Here is a 17,293-nt window from a genome sequence, read left to right as displayed (position 1 = left end):
TCGCTAATCAGTACCATGCAGGCGGCCTTCTTAGATCATTATACATAATAACTAGGATCCGATCATGAAATATTTTAACGATTGATTGATGGAGGCTGATAAAATTAATTGTACGTACAACCACAAACAATATTAATTATTATATATAGATTCTGCATAATATATATGTGCACGTTTTATATGTATTCTTTCAAGGATATATTGGCTTTTTTATGATCTTTCTGCTCTAAATTAAATAATTGTAAAAAGGAGTCCAAATTCATGAATCATGACTTAATTCGAACGTACAATCAGTATATAATTAATTCAGAAAATTAAACTAAATTCAAATAATTATATATGATAATCTAATTTGAGTCATGATCATCATGATATATCTCCAGCAAGTGTCTCACTCAATATCCTTAAACCCATGTACCTGCACCACATTAAATAACAGCTCATTATTAACAATTACTTAATTATATAGATAGATATTACTAATGGCCTTATATATATATATAAATAATTATATAATTAATTATTAATGACTAGTACGTACGTATATACGTACCTTCCAAGCATCATGACAGTGGCTTGAGGATTAGTTCCAGGAGAGTAATTAAATGTGGATCCATCAATAACCCTCAATGCATCCACTCCAAGAACTTTATAATCGTGATCAACGACCCTCCCAAGTTGACAGCCTCCATGGTAATGCCAAATGGTCATCACGGTATCCTTACAAAATTGTTCCAAGGACCTTGAAGCATTTTGATGTTTTGGCAACAAGTTTACTGGGGAATTCTCCGTCATGTTGAGAAGGTCTGGGAGACTTAAATTATCGTATGTAAACTTAGAGAAAGCCTTAGACTCGATTACTCTCTCGATGGTGCTAATGCCTTGGACGCATCTTTGCAAGTCTATTGGATCTTTGAAGTAGTTAAAGGTGACAGATGGGTTATCATTCACATTGAGGGTCCGGAGCTCCAAATGGCCCGTGGAAACTGGACCCATGATTTTTTCAAGAATGAATCCACCCATAAAGGCTGTTTGGTTAAGACTGTCCATAAGTTCTACAGCTTTGGCTATGGCTTCTGGGGTCCTTTCTTTTGGTGGCACTGTGGAGAGCTGCCCAATCTGCAAATTATGGTGATCGAACACATGGGTGATCTTAATCCGAAATAAATTCATAAATGTTAGCACTACCAATTGCATTAATTATTGCTTTGTACAAGTCAAGCAAGGTTTAGCAATTCTAAGGAGAGTTAAAATCTAGCCTAAGCTAATAAAAGCTAGCACCTAACTAATTGAACATATATATATATATATACCTTGGGAGAGAACATGCCAAAGTCTCTTGAAGAGCCACCAGCAAAGTTGGAGCCGCTGGCAGCTTCAATGTAGCTCCCAAAATTGGTGATGCCGACAACTTCAATGAGAGAAACCTCGACCGGAGCCGGAGAGGGAACATAGATGGCATTCATGGAATTATCTGTCATCCCTTGCCCCACCATTGGCTGGTCCAACACTACTGTTATGTTGTGTGCCTTAAGCTGCTCTGCAGGCCCTACTCCACTTAACATCAGTAGCTGTGGGCTCCCCAGTGCACCTGCTGATACTATTATCTCTTTGTTCGATCCCTTCTTAAGATATGCTCTGTGTTTTGCCCCTGTTGAGTCCGTAAATACCACTCCATGCGCCATTGGCCTTGATCTTCCTGCTTCATTTAAAAGATCACTATTTGGTCGGTTTAATAAAACTAAAAAATGAATTAATTAGACTCAAAATATTAAACAAGTAGTATATATAGGTATAATCTATGGAAAAGATTGACGTACGCACCTCGAATTCTAAACAAGATTCTATGCACAGAGGCATGCAAAAGCAGCGTAAGGCCACTAGGATTAGCATACTGCAGCAAGTCGGCAGCGGTATGTCTATGCCCATCTCGATCAAATATGGTTCCCCCAACCTTAGTCCCGTACAAATGGTCATACGTGAATCCATTGTACGGCGTCACCCCGGCTTCCAACAACCCGTCCCGTACAGCCGATTGCCACTGTTGCATTGGCGGCTGGAACGCCACTACTTTTTCCACCCATTCATATGACTCGTTCACAAGCCGCCCTTCCCAACCCACTTCCCTATTAAATGTACGTACGTTTATGAAAAATATATAAAATACAGGATCATTATATATATATATATATAACACGTACCTGACGTAATATGGGGAGGCACGCGTGTAAAACCCTGCATTTAAGCAGCTTCCACCACCCAAAACACGGGCCCGAGCATTGATGACCCCATCCTCGGAGATGAAGCGTTGGGAGGGAGAGGTTGGGGAGAGGTCAGAAAGCGCGGCACCAAAGGCGGCTAAGTTGGTGATGTTAGGGTTGCCATAAGGTGAGCCACCACGTTCGAGGAGTAAAACGCTGTAGTTCTGGGATAGAGTTGCGGCTAAGGGGCAGCCAGCGGTACCTCCGCCAACAATAATGTAGTCGTAATAGGATGTCGGTGGGGCTGAGGTTGCATTGTGCATGAAGGTGTAGTTTGGAGCTGTGGGTAAAGCCAGATAGATTATTAGAAATTGCTTGTAAATTACTTTCATAATTTTGGCCTTATTGATTTCCACAAAGCAAGCAATGATCGTTAAAGCTAGATCATCAGAAACAAGATGAAAGGTAAAAAGTACACAAAGTACTCTTGATCGGCTGATCAATTAATGTATATATATCGAGACCACCAGGTTCAATAAATATTTCTTGTACGTACGTGCAAAGAGTTGAGGGAAAAGCAAGCAGGAGTTACATATTTTGAAGATTTATATCTATATTTCTTAAATTATTGATAAAATAATAATTATATTCATATTTTAATATACACTAATTAAAACGATGATATATATATATATATAATATAAGAGAATTGTTTACTTAATTTGAACTTGATTTCATAATGATCTAAGTACTCCCCATATGTATTGATCAAAACATATAATTAACTAGTATTGGATCTTAATTAGGTGTTTTTATTAAAAGTATAAATTGTTTAAATCTGCCTTTTAACGGTACTGTACGTACCTTTCTCAGAGGAAGAAAAGCCATGAAAGAAGAGAATTCCAGCAAACGCAGCACCAAACAATCTCCACCAGCCAAGCGTAGCCATGATCTCACTTTAGAAAGGTCGATCCTCAGTAGTCAGGAAAGAAAGTCCTCGAATAACCGTGTAGATTTGTATACATATCAAAACCAAAAGCTTCTTCCCTAGCCTATATAGTTGATTGAAAGACCCACGATCTCGACGGCGATGAGATACGCAGGTACAAAGATGTCTTGGTCGAATCGGCGAAACAGGCTTACAAAGTTAAATAATGTGTTGGCAAAGGCACGGAAAGATTCAAGAAACGCGGAAAATGTGACACCCAGAATTAATTATCGCACCCACCCCGCCCCTGGCTGCTCGCCCATGTTTTGGCCCAATAATAGATCGAAGTGATACCGTCAAAGATCAATTAAAGAGGTGATCTAGGAGATCATGTAAAATTATTATTACTGATCATTCTTGATCATATTGGCTAGCTGATCCTCATGATTTAGTTTAGATCATAAATGTGTTTGCTCACGAATTGGAAACATTAATGAGAGTTATCAGTATAATTAAGTTGTAGAATTCATGTGCCGGTGATGGAAAATTATTGAGAAACCATGCATGCGGAAAAATGTAGTACCCTATCTAGCTAGCTAACAATTATGACCCATATATGCATATGCATGTACATGCATCTAATTAACATTACAAGAAAAATAGGTAATTGCGACCAATTTATAGCAACAAAAAGAGAATTAGCAACCAATATAACCAAAAAATCATGTAGCCAAATTCACGAATATATTCATTCAGCCATTAGTTTAAGCCAGCCATCCCAATTATTAATTAGTACCATTTCTGTTAATAATTAATTAGTTGTCCCTAATAATTGAAAAAGAATGAATGTGCGTACTTACGTAGTAGATATATGGTAGGTGATCATCATATGCATGTAATTGAATTAATGTACCATATATATAATTGAGGAGATAATATTGCTAGCTGCTTCATTATTAATGTAATTAGCTTGCAAAGAAGATTGGTCCCGGCCAGCTCTCGTCATTAATTACCAAATTAATGCGCATGTCTTGGTGGCTTTTAAATACTAAAATACTTCAACCACTAAGGGATTAAACAAAAATAAACTCATAAATTGATGTGATTTGATGTAATACGTTAGATTGTAAAATTATCTTTATTACAAAGCAGATCTAACGGATTCTATGAAATTACATCAGTTTGTAGGTTTATTTTATGTAATCTCTTTGTATCTATAACAGTTCTCTTTAAATATAGATAGAAAGTCCGGCATGATGTATGTCTTCTATCTTTCATTATTTACGCACGTAGCTGATCATATATCTAATCCTTCTAAAGGGAAGGAAGAAAAAAAAAGGGTATGGTGTTACGTATAGTGTGGGAAATGGCAATTACAACTTCAATGAGCCAGACCTCAACTAGAGAGCCCCCACCGCCCTACGTACCTTCGGCTAGTGTGATCGAAGCGATAATCGCGCACACATGACACGTACACACATTAATATTGTGATATCTTTCGTGACAAAGTGTGCTTTTTTCTTAAAGAATTCCTATATGGTATAAGTTACTCAATTCAATAATATTATGCATGGTAATTATTTTAAGTAAATTAAAAAGATTAAACAAATTCTACTTACTAATAATACGCCAAATGTAACATTAATTGGTACGTAGAAGAGTAATACTACTCATCATTTTAATTTTTATTATTCTTTTATCATATCATGATATGGTATTAGATTATTTGAGACTATTTATTATATTTAACTCGTGAACCTATCATCTAATATTAGATCATGAGATGATAAAAATATAGATGATAAATAAATTTTTTCTACTTAAAGACGTCGTTGCATTTGTTTTCAAGAGGCAAATGATAAAAGAATTGCATGGATATTCTCGTTTTCTAGCTTATAAGACCATGACAATCTTTTAATTTTCAGTGATCTTTATTCACAGATATATATAACCCAAATTAATATACACACCTTTAAACTGCATACGGCAAGTACCAAATATATATATCGACACGAAACATAGTTTCCTTGAGGTAAACTTACTTGTAGTGCTTAATGCCCAAATTTATATTCAATTAAAACATAATATATAAGTTTAACAGCGTGTAAAAAATATGGAATTAAGTTACAAACTTTAGCTATGGACTTCCACTGCAGGGATCACTAATAATTTATTAATATCCAAATGTAGACAAAAATAAAAAATAAAAATCAATGAGCTCGTTTTCGTACAAATATATAGCAATGATACATGAGGCAAAATAACGAAGGAATAGAGAAAGAAATATTATAAACAGACGGTTTACGTACGTAAATTGGATATTGAAAGACATGATCATGTTTTGATAAGGAAGTTACCATTATTAATAGAGAGAGTTGTAGGTGAAGCAGGTGGCAACGATGGATGATATGCAAATGAAAAGTGACGGAAGCAGCGTGGCATTCAAGAGTTTACTGTCCCCTAGGTACCCAGCCAATGTTATCGTGCCATCTGCCACCACTCGTGCGATTGTCCCTGCTTCTGTTGACAGTAGTCCATTGTTATAGGTTCCACGGGACAGCCGGGACGACATGACGCGTGAGAGGAGAGACAGGTTGACACCTGGACCAATGACAGAGGACATCCCGCCACCATAAACTTTCAGCATCCAATTCAACTTAGGACAAACTTTTATTGAATCTCGTAAAGAAATTAAACTCACCCTCGGTCTGATTCATATGTTATTAGTAGGGGGTGGCAAATTATGTTGTAATATCGTGTTTGTGTCAAATTATGAATATTCGATAATATAAGTCATCTCAAATCTAACTCATTAAGTTAAATATGTCAAACTTCCAAATCTTAACCTAATATGACCATTTAGATAAAGGGTTATATCGTGTTACTCGTTTTGGTCCGTTTAATAATTGATTAAAATATGTTAACACGACACAACTTATTTAAACCTATTTATTTCATATAAATGAGTTGAACTAAAACACATAATTTATTTAACCTGATTAACATAATTTTACATAAAAATTAAAATCTATATTTATTAATAACCACAATATCTTAAAATATATATATCAATATTTTTCAAATTTTAACATATAAGTGAACCAATATTATAAACTATACAATAACAAATATGAGCATAGATCTAAAATTATAATCTCAACAATAAAAATATAAGCATACTGAGAAATATCAATATTACAACTTAACAATAATATAATTTTAATTTTGAAATAAATTCTAAACGGGTCAACATATGTTGATTTCGTGTTAAACAGGTTGATCCATTTATTTATGAATCGTACCTTAACGAGTCATCCATTTTTATCCAAATCCGCTAACATCAAACCCAAACCCAAATCCAAAGATTACGGGGATATTGTACACTTGCTGCCAGGCAATCATGCCACCTAACATGATTAATACGTAACCATTGTTGATGGCTAGAAATGTCCTCCCTTTTAAGGAAATAGTGAGTCATTCACCTAGTAATGGTAATTGGTAACTCCTTCATTCTTCACTCAAATCTCAGGAACTCGATAATGAAGCCTCAAGATTAAGGGAAATGATTAAACTGTCCTTATCAGTAAGAATTCACGTCTATATAAGGAGCTAGCACTGATAATCCAAGGTAATTGTTTCTTTAGATCTCTTGTTAAAGAGCACCACATCTATATTTCTAACTATAGGTATCGGAGGTGCATTAGGCACACTGGACCAACATCTTTTCTTGTCACAGGTTGATAGCATAAGACGACAGGCAGTGAAACACATCCTTAACAGAGTATTTTTGCCTTTTCAAGAAATTTAGGGATACTTTTGTCTTTCTAACGGAATAATGGGTCGATTGTAATTTTAATATTTTGGAAGCGATTATATATTGGACGTTATTTTCAGAAAGATCTGTACACTTTCCCAAATAATGTTCGACTACTTCTCATACGCACGCAATATATTATAAACAAAAAGGTAATTGAACGTATGAACAATATCTCACCTTCAAGTACTTCAGCAGAAACAAACAGGATGAGTCCAGAGCAGACGTACTGTGGCACAGAGTATGGATTTATAATATGGAAGCTCAGAAGTACGCCTACGCAAACTATAATTTCAGACGCCAATAAAATTTGCCTGCGATCAGTTTCATGAAAATATAAATGCATCAGAAGTTTATGAGAAACATCCAAAACTTCAGATTATATGCTTTTGTCATTTGGGGGAAGGTGCTAAGGTAAGATAAGCAAATACTAGAGATACCGAACATGCTACAGAAAAGAGAAATAATTTAGCCACACCAATATTCTACAAAAGTAAATTGACATAGTTTGATATAATATATTAGATGGTAAAACTATTTTTATTGTAAAGTAGATCTAACGATCATATGAAGCTATGTCAACTTGTGAGTTTATTTTTGTGGGATCTCTTTGTGGTTATAGCACATCTCGATAGAAAATAGAGTTCAAAAGCAAGCTACTGTTAAATTACTACCTGTCTTCAAACATATTGCAAATGTAGTGTCCTACAACAATGTTAACTGGAAGAACGGTGAGGCCAAGAGAAGCAAGAAAAATCGCCACACTGCTTGTAGACCACTGAAAGTAGTAAGCGGTAATAACACTTGATTCTGAAATTAAAATCTCCATCACGTATTTGAGCATGAAATATATCAACAGCTGAACCTGAATGAAACATAGAAATTCAATTAGAGATTGTGTAGAAAAGTTACTTTGAGTTTCAGCTCCAACCAAACAATTCTAGCAGAGAATATGAGATTGCAAAGAATTACAGGAGGAAAAGCTTCTCAATGATTTTCAACTCAGTCCATTGTCTTGGACAATAAAATACATAACACTGATCAGAAGATGAATGAGTAAGTTCTACATTGTTTAATCACCAGCAGGTCAATAGTGATTCATGTTTATTTTGGAAGTAAATGTAAGGAGCAAAGTCAAGGGTGAGGTTCCACTTCACATGCTGAATGAGGAACAAAATGCTATGTTGCACAATGCAAAATCTGATTAGATAACTCATCTGATCTATAAATTGAGAAAGCATCTGAACTATCATAACTACAAATTTGTTTTTCATGTCAATGATGGCATCCAAGGCATACATCTAACTCACTAATTTTTTAGAAACTCGTATAAAAGTCACTTATATACCTTTACAGAGGGTGTAAGTAGTCTATATGCTGATCGAATTGAAGTAGCTGGTCCGTGAGATTCTGGAGAAACTTCTTCACTTTCATCACATTCTTGCTCACTATCTTCATCTTGTTGCTTGTCTTCTGAACTAGTAAGCAATGGTTGTTTAAGTCCTTTCTCAACAGCATCATTCTCTGCTGCTTCTGTCATTAAAAGGCCACTATAGGAATTAAACATTTTGAAAAGAGAAGACCATTGTCAAACAATATAATTTTGGGCGGAGTTCTGTGTTCCAGAAATTGCGCTGTTAGTTGCAGTGGATTGGTTTGTCACCACTTCCAAAAATGATCAGCATGTATATCACCAGTATGATTGACAGATTGATGATCTCTTCTAAAATATAAATAATTTTGAAAATTTTTCAAAAGTACAAAATAATTTCTAGAAGAAAAAATAACAATAGTTAAATTAAACGGCGAGAACTTCAATCTACAGCCTATGAATTATATAATGTGGATAGAATCGGATATGCTTGAGATGTGAACGAAAAAAAAAAAACACCATATAAATGAACATACCAGCATTAGATTCCTGTGGTAAATGATGTTCTTCAGTTTCACGAGAAGGTTCTTTAAATGAGATCCCAACCCAAATTAAGTATATTAGCCAAGCAACAGCCATAACCCAGCCAGGTAGGGTTTCTTGATTGAAAGTAAGCTTGTAGATCTTGAAATTAGTTTGAAGCAAGCCAGCTAGGGCAGGACCACAAGCCATTCCAAGAGCACTGGCACTAACGAAACCTGCCGATGCCTTCATTCGGATTTTTAGTGGTACACAATCACTAATATACCTCCGGTTAACAGCTCTGGCAGAACCAAGTCTGCAATTTGAAAAGTATGGCTATATTAATACATATGAGGTATAAATAAGATAATCTGTAATTCTTACCACAGAAAATTACATAGTTGTACTGTCAGCTCAAAAGAAACAGCCTCTAGTATCTTCTACAAGCAGCAAATGGTTTCTAGTTTCTTGTGACTGGACATTATAAAAATATGGTGTGCCTCTATAACAGAGCAGGAACAAATCTTGTTGCTGTATCTTCATGAGAAAATCTTCCTTGAATGCCCATTTCTTGTGTGTGTTAGCGATAATACACACAAACATGACATTATTATACGTTTCTCATGCTAATTTATGATTTTTCTGAGTTTTTTAATTAATAAGTTGTCACAGTTATGCTTCGACGTCATCGTTTTTAAAGTGGACCTCTAAATTAAAAAAATGGTATTATAAAGTAAATAAGAGATGCCTAAAGCATGTGGAGATCCAAATAGTTTTACTTATATGCACAAAAAGCACATGAATGCAGTCATTTCCATCAAGCAATAACACAGGAAGAAGAAAAAGACTACTTACCCACAGAAAAGGCGCCCAATTAGAAGAACTGCAATCGAATTAAGATCATAAGCCAATGCGTACAAGATGTTTCCCACAAAAAGAACTACACTGCTAAATATAAGAGGTTTGAAGTATGATTTATTTGACCATGCACTAAAATACACGGAAGAAAAGACTTGTGCAACAGCCATTGCCCCAATCACAATGCCACAAACTGTTGCTGCAGCTCCAAGGCTCAAAGAGTAGTCATCTGCTGTAGGGACAACAATATAGGTATTGACCATATAAAGAAATGTGTTCGCCAAGTTTAAGAGAAGCGACATAAAATGGTATTTCTGATCATCAACTTGCTCCTCAACAGGAGTAGGTAGCTCGTCTTGCATAATGAGTGCATGTTGCGCCAAAAAGTTGAGGAAATTTGTTGAGTGGGTTAACCTGTCCACGGCTGCTTTTATTGAATCAATGACAGGATCCTGCAGATGAAACCTAATAAATACCATTGGAAATCACCAGCCTTGTGACCTCTTCCCAGTGTCTTTGTTTGCGTGCACAAAACAGGGAAAGAGAAATGACTACAGGGGAAAACCATGAGAAATTGAACAGGTTTCATTAGAGTATATGTAACAGAAACCTCGAGGGGAAGAGCAGGTTGATCATATATTGATAAGTAGCTTCCTTGACGGTCCTGAAGTTCATGAAGATTGCGTGATATGGCTCCCACGACAGCTCCTATTCCCTGCAGGTTTCCATTATCTGTCAGTAAAGTTCCATTCATCCAGGGACAGTAGTTCTTAGAAGTCTTTTAGAGCCTTTAAAATGTATAATAGAAAAAGGATGCCTCCAACATTTACACATTACCACATGCTTGAACACTTGCTGCAGCTGAGAATAAGGATGATTTGCACGTGTTTTGACATAAGAATTAGTGAAGCTGTAACCAAAGCGTTTATCAAACTTCTTCAGTATCTTCCGCAGACCAATAGCATTTATCTCGACAAAAAAGAGAAGCTTTAACAGATCCTGTCCCACTGCTCTATAAGCTTCTCGTAATTCTAATATTTGGGATATTTCAGGTTGCTGCTGTGGGGTATTATTCTGTTCATCAAGCATAGCTAGCCTGCTTGCAAGTAGCCCTTGTTGTTCCAACAGAAAAAGGACAATCTTCTCGATCTGAAATAGTTACAGGAAAGTAATTGAAACACATTTCAGGATTAACCTAGATTAAAGAAAAGAACACCAAAAGTTAAATCGCCCTTGATGACTGCACATGCAAGGTTTCTGCTCCTAGATACATTAGGCAAGCAATACAATAACATACATGTATTACATATATTTACAGACATTAGTGTACATATGCACAAGAGCCACTGCCAGACATAGGTTGAATATCTTGGATGCTCCCTTTGAGGCGATATTTTAATACAAGCTTTTTTCTCCCAGAAGGGTAAGAAAGATGCAAAAGTGTAACCTAACCATCAAGAAAATAAACTTCCGTTACCCTATGTAAGGGCAGCTCCTTATGAGAGATCAGATCATATGTTTCATAACATATCTAAGAGTTCGAGAGCACTCTAATTTATCTACAGGAACATCATACGTTCCCTCACTTATCTTAATGTTCAATGGATTGTTTAAATGAGCAGAATGGAAAGGTGGATGCATGATAAGGACCACGCGTAAAGGAAGTATCTTGAATTAACAAACCTATAAGCATTGACAAAATATATGACATCTTAGAACTTTGACGTACACTCGGTCTGACACAATGCGGCTGTGATTCAATAACCAAATTATGAATGACAGAGAAAGTTAACACACATAAGCAAAGTACAGATATGTATTATACGTCATTTCAGCTTTTTTATAACATGTTTTCAATTTCACAAAGAGAAACAGGTACATAGCGCACCTGGTTATCCAACAATCTTGAGAAGTCCTTTAGTACATGCCGGCGATCTTGTATCCCAACTTCAATTTGTTGAGCATATTGCTTTAACTTTTTCTTCATGAGTTTATAGTTGATATAATATCTGAAATAAATAAAACTATGAGCATCTATGACAGGGATCTAACAATGAAATGAAAACTTCAAGTAAAACTCAGTAGCAGGTTTGAAACCCTCAACCTTATATTAGTGTGTGCTTTGTATGGGCGTGTACATTGAGCAAATATGTGATGTAATGTCATGCCAGTGTAAATTATGTTGTTTGGTTGCCTTTAAATGGAAGGTTTGACAAAAATCTTTATAGAAGTCGCTTAAGCTACAAAATCTAATCAAACAAGTTTCACTTATTTATTAGTTTTAAAATGTTATAAGATATTATTTGAGGGAGATTGGACTCCCAACAAGCTTTTAATTGTGGGGGTATCATTCCCGCGGGTTTGTGTGTTCTGTGGGCAGCAAAAAAAAAAAAAAAATGTATAATTCATTTTTGATGCTTAATTTACAAACGGAATTGGCAATGGGCTACACAAATTTGTTTGCAGGTTCAGATGAGGGACTGGTTAAATACTAAGGGTAGGTTTCTGCCACTAACTCCTTTCAGAGAGAATGCCAGGAGCAACGTTTCAGTCACTGCAATATATCAAATTCAGATAGATATAGAATGTTTAACAACGGGAAAAGCAATAAGGGTTCTGTAGGAAAAGGCCCTCAGGAAGTTGTCAAGAGTATGTTGGCAGATAGGACCATAGACATGCTGTGGACATGTAAGTCTGTTGTGAGACATTAGGATTCTTCTTTCGCTTTTTTATATCAATTGTGTGTATACGCCTACTAACTATGAGATTTGACGTGCTCAAAACAGATTGGCATCTAATAAAAAAAATAATAATAATTTGAATAGCAAGGGCCATTAGACAAGATGACTGATGTCTGATCTCCTATCCTACTACCATGACTTATTCATAATTTAATACCATAATGACGTATCAAAACCCTTTGCCACTAGCGTCGGAAAAGAGTAATACAAAGTTACAAACATGCAGTGCTTGTCGCCAACTAAAAACCAGAAAATATTTAAGCCTTTTCTTTTTCATATTTTGCCAGAGAAAACTTTCATGAAGCAGTCAAAATAAATTAAATCCTAAGTAACGCAAACTAGAGTCATATAATTTAATTTCAAACGTACCCTTGCCATTCTTGGATCTGTCTTTCCTTCAACTTTTTCCCGAAGGCAACCATCTTTCACTACAAATAAAATAATGGAAACTTACGTGAAAAGAAAACTAGAAGGCAATGCTTACAGCAGAAACTTGCGTTCTCGGTGAATATTGGCATCAGGAACTGTTCCAGCATTAGAGGATAATGGGGGAAGAAAACAAAAGAATTTACACTGTGGGTTGGGTTCGAGTCCCATCGCGATCACCAATATTTAACCTATTTAAGTTTACTTATCAAAAATACTTTGTGCGTTATATTGCTATAAAAGTTCTCATCGATAGTTAATTTTGTGCTTAGAAATATTTTCAGCTTCAGAACTGCACCAAACGGCAATAAAAACGTTGTTTCGAAGTTCCGTTTGATACTATGTTTGGCCACAAAGAAAACTCTGAAAAACACAAACGAAAATTAGTTCCAACCATTAAATTGATATCAGTCTAATTTTACGTTAAGTATATAGCTCTCAAATCACTAGATTTATTTTAACTAAAAACTTCTTTACATGCAAGACTCACAATCTTTTTCAATTCAACATATTTTTACACATGAGAGATTCACAATCTTTTTCAACTTTCTATAAATACATATAAATTTATTTTAATATCTAAATATATCTAAATTTATTTTAAATAAATCCCACAAAACTTATTATTATATTTTAATTCATTACTATATATAAAAAAACTCAACTTATCTCAACTACAAACTTTTTTTTAATTCAACGTATCTTTATACGTGAGACCCATGATTTTTTTTAACTTTTTATAAATATATCTAAATTCATTTTAACATTCAAACACATCTAAACTCATCTCAAATAAATTTCATAAAACTTATTATCATATCTCAATTCATTTCTATTTATAAAAATATAACTCATCTCAATCTAAAAAGGGTTTTTTTTTTTTTTAATCACAAACGGGATAAGTTAATATTGTGTCCAAGAGCGACCTTTCAAGTGCAGAACTGCATCAAACAGCTCCAAAAACGTCGTTTGGAAGTTTCCGGTCGATACTCGGTTTGGCTGCCGAGAAAACTAGGGAAAAAACAAACGAAAATTAGTTCCAACTGGTAGACTCTGCGTTTTCCGGCTTCGAAAAACTCAGAAAAAAAGTGAGCTGACTTGCAACACAGAATGTACAGGGTATCAAAACTCTCATCTTCTTCGTTTTATTCTCTACATCGCCAACCAGAGCATGAATTCCAAGAAAACGTAGACAAAAGCCAACAAACACGTTGTATTAACAAAGAATCCAATCGTGGAAAATACATTACCTAGGTGAGTTTCGAAAACCTCGCTCACGAGTCTGCTCAAGGAACGAAACTTTTTTAGATGACCATCAACGAACACCTAGAACAGCAGGGAAAAAACTGAAATCCGAAACAAGAAGAAAACAGATAATCTTTCACGAAGCAGAGGAATCGTTTTCGAAATCAAAAGGGAATTGAATATTCAAAGAAAGTATGCACGAAATACCTTGGAAGGGATCAAGAGGAGGGAGAAGGTGGAAGCCTTTCTTTCGATTTTATATAAAGCGGATCTTCAGTAGCAGCAGTCCTGAGGTGAAAATTTCAACCAGACAGATGCAGTGGGCCACTTCCCCCCTACTTGATTGAATCATTTTCATTGGACACCATGAAAACAATGGAAGAGTCCTAGACGTCATTCATTGTTCGGAGACTGAGATTTGATGAATTGATTTTAATTAAAAATTAAAAAATTTATTATTAAAACATAATTTTTAAATATTATTAATGTTTTAAGATTTAAAAATTTTAAAAAAATTAAAAATTTTAAAAAATTATAATAATTAAATGAGAGAAAATTGAATCTGTCCTGTTGTCCAATTATTTTACGCTCATTCAGAGATGTGGGAAAGATTGATTCGGAAGGATGGGAAGGAAAATGACGTTAATGGTATCAATTATATTATCTTTTAACAGAGATAGACGTTTGCAATTATAGAAGGATAAAGGTTGCACAATTTTTGTTAAAAAACAAGTATATATGAGATTTATATAAAATTAATAATAATTTTTTAATAGTAAATTTTAATATTTTTTAAAATAAATATGTGATGCTTACGAGTATATCTAATATTATTTTATTTCTAATTATATAAGTAGATGTTACGTAATTTTCATAATTTCTTTTTTAGTCAAAGCAATCAATTAATACGATGGGAAATGATAAATTAGGACTAAGAACAGCTCTGTTGAAAACAGAAGATTGAATGTAAGATGCGTGTTTCAGAACAAATTACAAGATTATAAGTTAAGTTGGATTGATTCGATTGGGGCAAGTTAAAAGCAATTATTAAGGGACATTTAACTAATCTAATTGTTGAGTTAGGCTCATGCAATGATTAAATTAATCGTGCTAATTTCAATTTAAAAATGGGTAGTGCTAATTTTTTAATCTTTATTCTATTATTAACTTATTATGCCTACAGTTGAAAGTTACAGCAACATTTTCACCCTTAAAATATTAATGCAAGTTAAGACTTTTATGCTATCAATATTATTTTATAGGTCTTTAATAAAATAAAATAAAAATTATTTTATAGGAAGTATTAGAAATTACACCATTTTAATGCATGATTGGGATTGTAGCTGGTAATATATCTTTTTCTGCTATTAAAAGTTAATTATTATTTGGTAATCATGTATTTAAAATATTTTTAAACATGTTACATTTGTTTAGAAATAATACAAAAAAATAGTTTTGAGGTTGAATATCAAATGGTAACGCTATATTTGTAAATATCAAATGGTAAATTTGTAATTATTTTAAAATTTTATAGATATTTTTGCACATTGACGATCTTTTTTAAAATTGGAACTACGTTCCATATTATTCGAAAAAATATGTTTAAGTGGAAACACCAACTTTAAAGAAAAATGGTGTTTTTTTCTTAATTTTTAAACTTTTTTTCAAAATTAAAAGATACTTTAATATGGAACAATCTAATCTAATTTTATCATTAAAATATTTTTGAGGCCATTTAAACACTTTTTACTATCCCCACACAACAATCCAAAACGAACCCCAATCTGTCAAGTTGTCAACTATATATGTAGTATTATAAAACTTTTACATTAATCATCAGTAGAAATATAATAATCTAAGAATAACTTAATGGTTAAACAATGATATAGTGTTTATGGCCTTACTCATAATTTATTGTTACACCATTGATTAGCCCTACCTATATTTTAACGAGTTGGAGGCCAAAGTAAGGTCACTTTACTAGCAAGCGTAAGACTGAAAAGTGAAGAGAGAAAACGTTGTCAGCGTACAGTCCTGTTAGGTAAAGAAATACCCATGCATTCCTCTTTTTCTTAAGTTGGGGGGTCTTCAGAATAAAATTCCTATCCGACAGCTCTCATCTTGGTAGGATTTGGGAGCCTCATTATTGAGTCCTTTATGGTCACCCTTGAAAAGCCCTCGTAATTATTTAACACATGGTCAATTTCATAGAGCCAAACGCATTACTTTGGTCAATTGTACGCGTGTGCTGTGTTGCAACTCTTTAAGCTAGAGACAAATCGTTGGTGATCAAAGCCCAAATCCAAAGACCTTTTTTATTTATTTATTTTAATTGAAGATATAAAATTATATTATTTAATTATTAAAAATATATATAGATAAGTACAACAGGTCTTCATATATATATAATATACAGTATATTTTATAATAAAATTAATTTTATAATATCATGCATAATATTAAATCACATTAATTTATAAATTTAATATTTATATATTATTAAAAAAAAAACACAAAACTTAAATCTTTATAATAATGTAAATAGAAAGTTGGTGCAGCCTTTATATAGGAGCCAAATCACGGTACTTGATAATGAGGCATAATTGTCCAAAAAGACAAAAGCAAAGCACCACAAAAGCAAGTCCTGTACCTGACGAAAGCGTTACTTTTGTTCTTACATGGTTAATTCAATTAATTAAACAACTCAAATAATTTAAGTGGAATTATTTATGGGTAGTTCTACGGAGAGGTCCACCGATAGAGGTCTACCGATAGAATTAAGTATCGATTACTCCCAAAATTATTTTTTAAAAAATTAAAAAACTATTTCTTAATATTTAAGAAAATAAAAAATAATTTATTACATTTCTTAACATTTAAGAAAAAAAATATAAAAATACAAAAAAAAAAAAAGGCACCTATCGATGCTTCGATTGGTCCACCTAGCATTTCTCTCTATTTATTTCCAAGTTCCCTTAGTAATCCTCTCGGGATTGACATCACAAACCCTCCAACTATTTTTGCCCTGAAAACTTATTGAAGAATTGAACTATTTTTAAAAGAGATTACGAAAATTTTTTAAAAATAAATTTATAAATTAATATAATTTAATAAGATATGTTAGATTTATTTTATAAATTTTATTTTATTTTTTGGTATTCTACTCAATAAAATGTCGTCTTGGTA

At 33.8% G+C, this 17,293-nt stretch overlaps 2 protein-coding genes across 6 annotated transcripts; both read right to left on the bottom strand.

Annotated features, from left to right (window-relative positions):
• Positions 1-258: 258 nt before the first annotated feature.
• LOC122280984 (protein HOTHEAD-like) lies at positions 259-3,486 on the bottom strand. Of its 2 annotated transcripts, none has more exons than XM_043092150.1 (6): positions 3,066-3,486; positions 2,202-2,541; positions 1,825-2,126; positions 1,314-1,702; positions 554-1,119; positions 259-418 (listed from the first exon to the last, which is right to left on the bottom strand). In XM_043092150.1, the coding sequence occupies exons 1-6, from the start codon at positions 3,148-3,150 to the stop codon at positions 367-369; spliced, it is 1,734 nt and encodes a 577-aa protein (XP_042948084.1). In that variant the 5' UTR covers positions 3,151-3,486; the 3' UTR covers positions 259-366. The 2 variants fall into 2 exon arrangements, with proteins under 2 accessions (XP_042948084.1, XP_042948085.1); XM_043092151.1 differs by having other exon boundaries at positions 1,314-1,699; positions 3,066-3,464.
• A 1,794-nt stretch (positions 3,487-5,280) lies between these two features.
• LOC122280983 (SPX domain-containing membrane protein At4g22990-like) lies at positions 5,281-14,469 on the bottom strand. Of its 4 annotated transcripts, none has more exons than XM_043092144.1 (13): positions 14,315-14,469; positions 14,113-14,188; positions 13,789-13,873; positions 12,806-12,864; positions 11,584-11,704; positions 10,533-10,844; positions 10,306-10,410; positions 9,693-10,147; positions 8,852-9,153; positions 8,292-8,476; positions 7,618-7,808; positions 7,124-7,257; positions 5,281-5,730 (listed from the first exon to the last, which is right to left on the bottom strand). In XM_043092144.1, exons 4-13 carry the CDS (start codon positions 12,856-12,858, stop codon positions 5,492-5,494), a joined length of 2,097 nt encoding a protein of 698 aa, XP_042948078.1. In that variant the 5' UTR covers positions 12,859-12,864; positions 13,789-13,873; positions 14,113-14,188; positions 14,315-14,469; the 3' UTR covers positions 5,281-5,491. The 4 variants fall into 4 exon arrangements, with proteins under 4 accessions (XP_042948078.1, XP_042948079.1, XP_042948080.1 ...); XM_043092145.1 differs by having other exon boundaries at positions 14,113-14,208; positions 14,315-14,464; XM_043092146.1 differs by lacking the exon at positions 13,789-13,873.
• Positions 14,470-17,293: the final 2,824 nt, after the last annotated feature.

The sequence above is a fragment of the Carya illinoinensis genome, chromosome 11 (genome assembly GCF_018687715.1).
Source record: "Carya illinoinensis cultivar Pawnee chromosome 11, C.illinoinensisPawnee_v1, whole genome shotgun sequence".
NCBI classification, from domain to species: Eukaryota; Viridiplantae; Streptophyta; class Magnoliopsida; order Fagales; family Juglandaceae; genus Carya; species Carya illinoinensis.
This window is presented reverse-complemented; position numbering and strand designations above follow the sequence as displayed.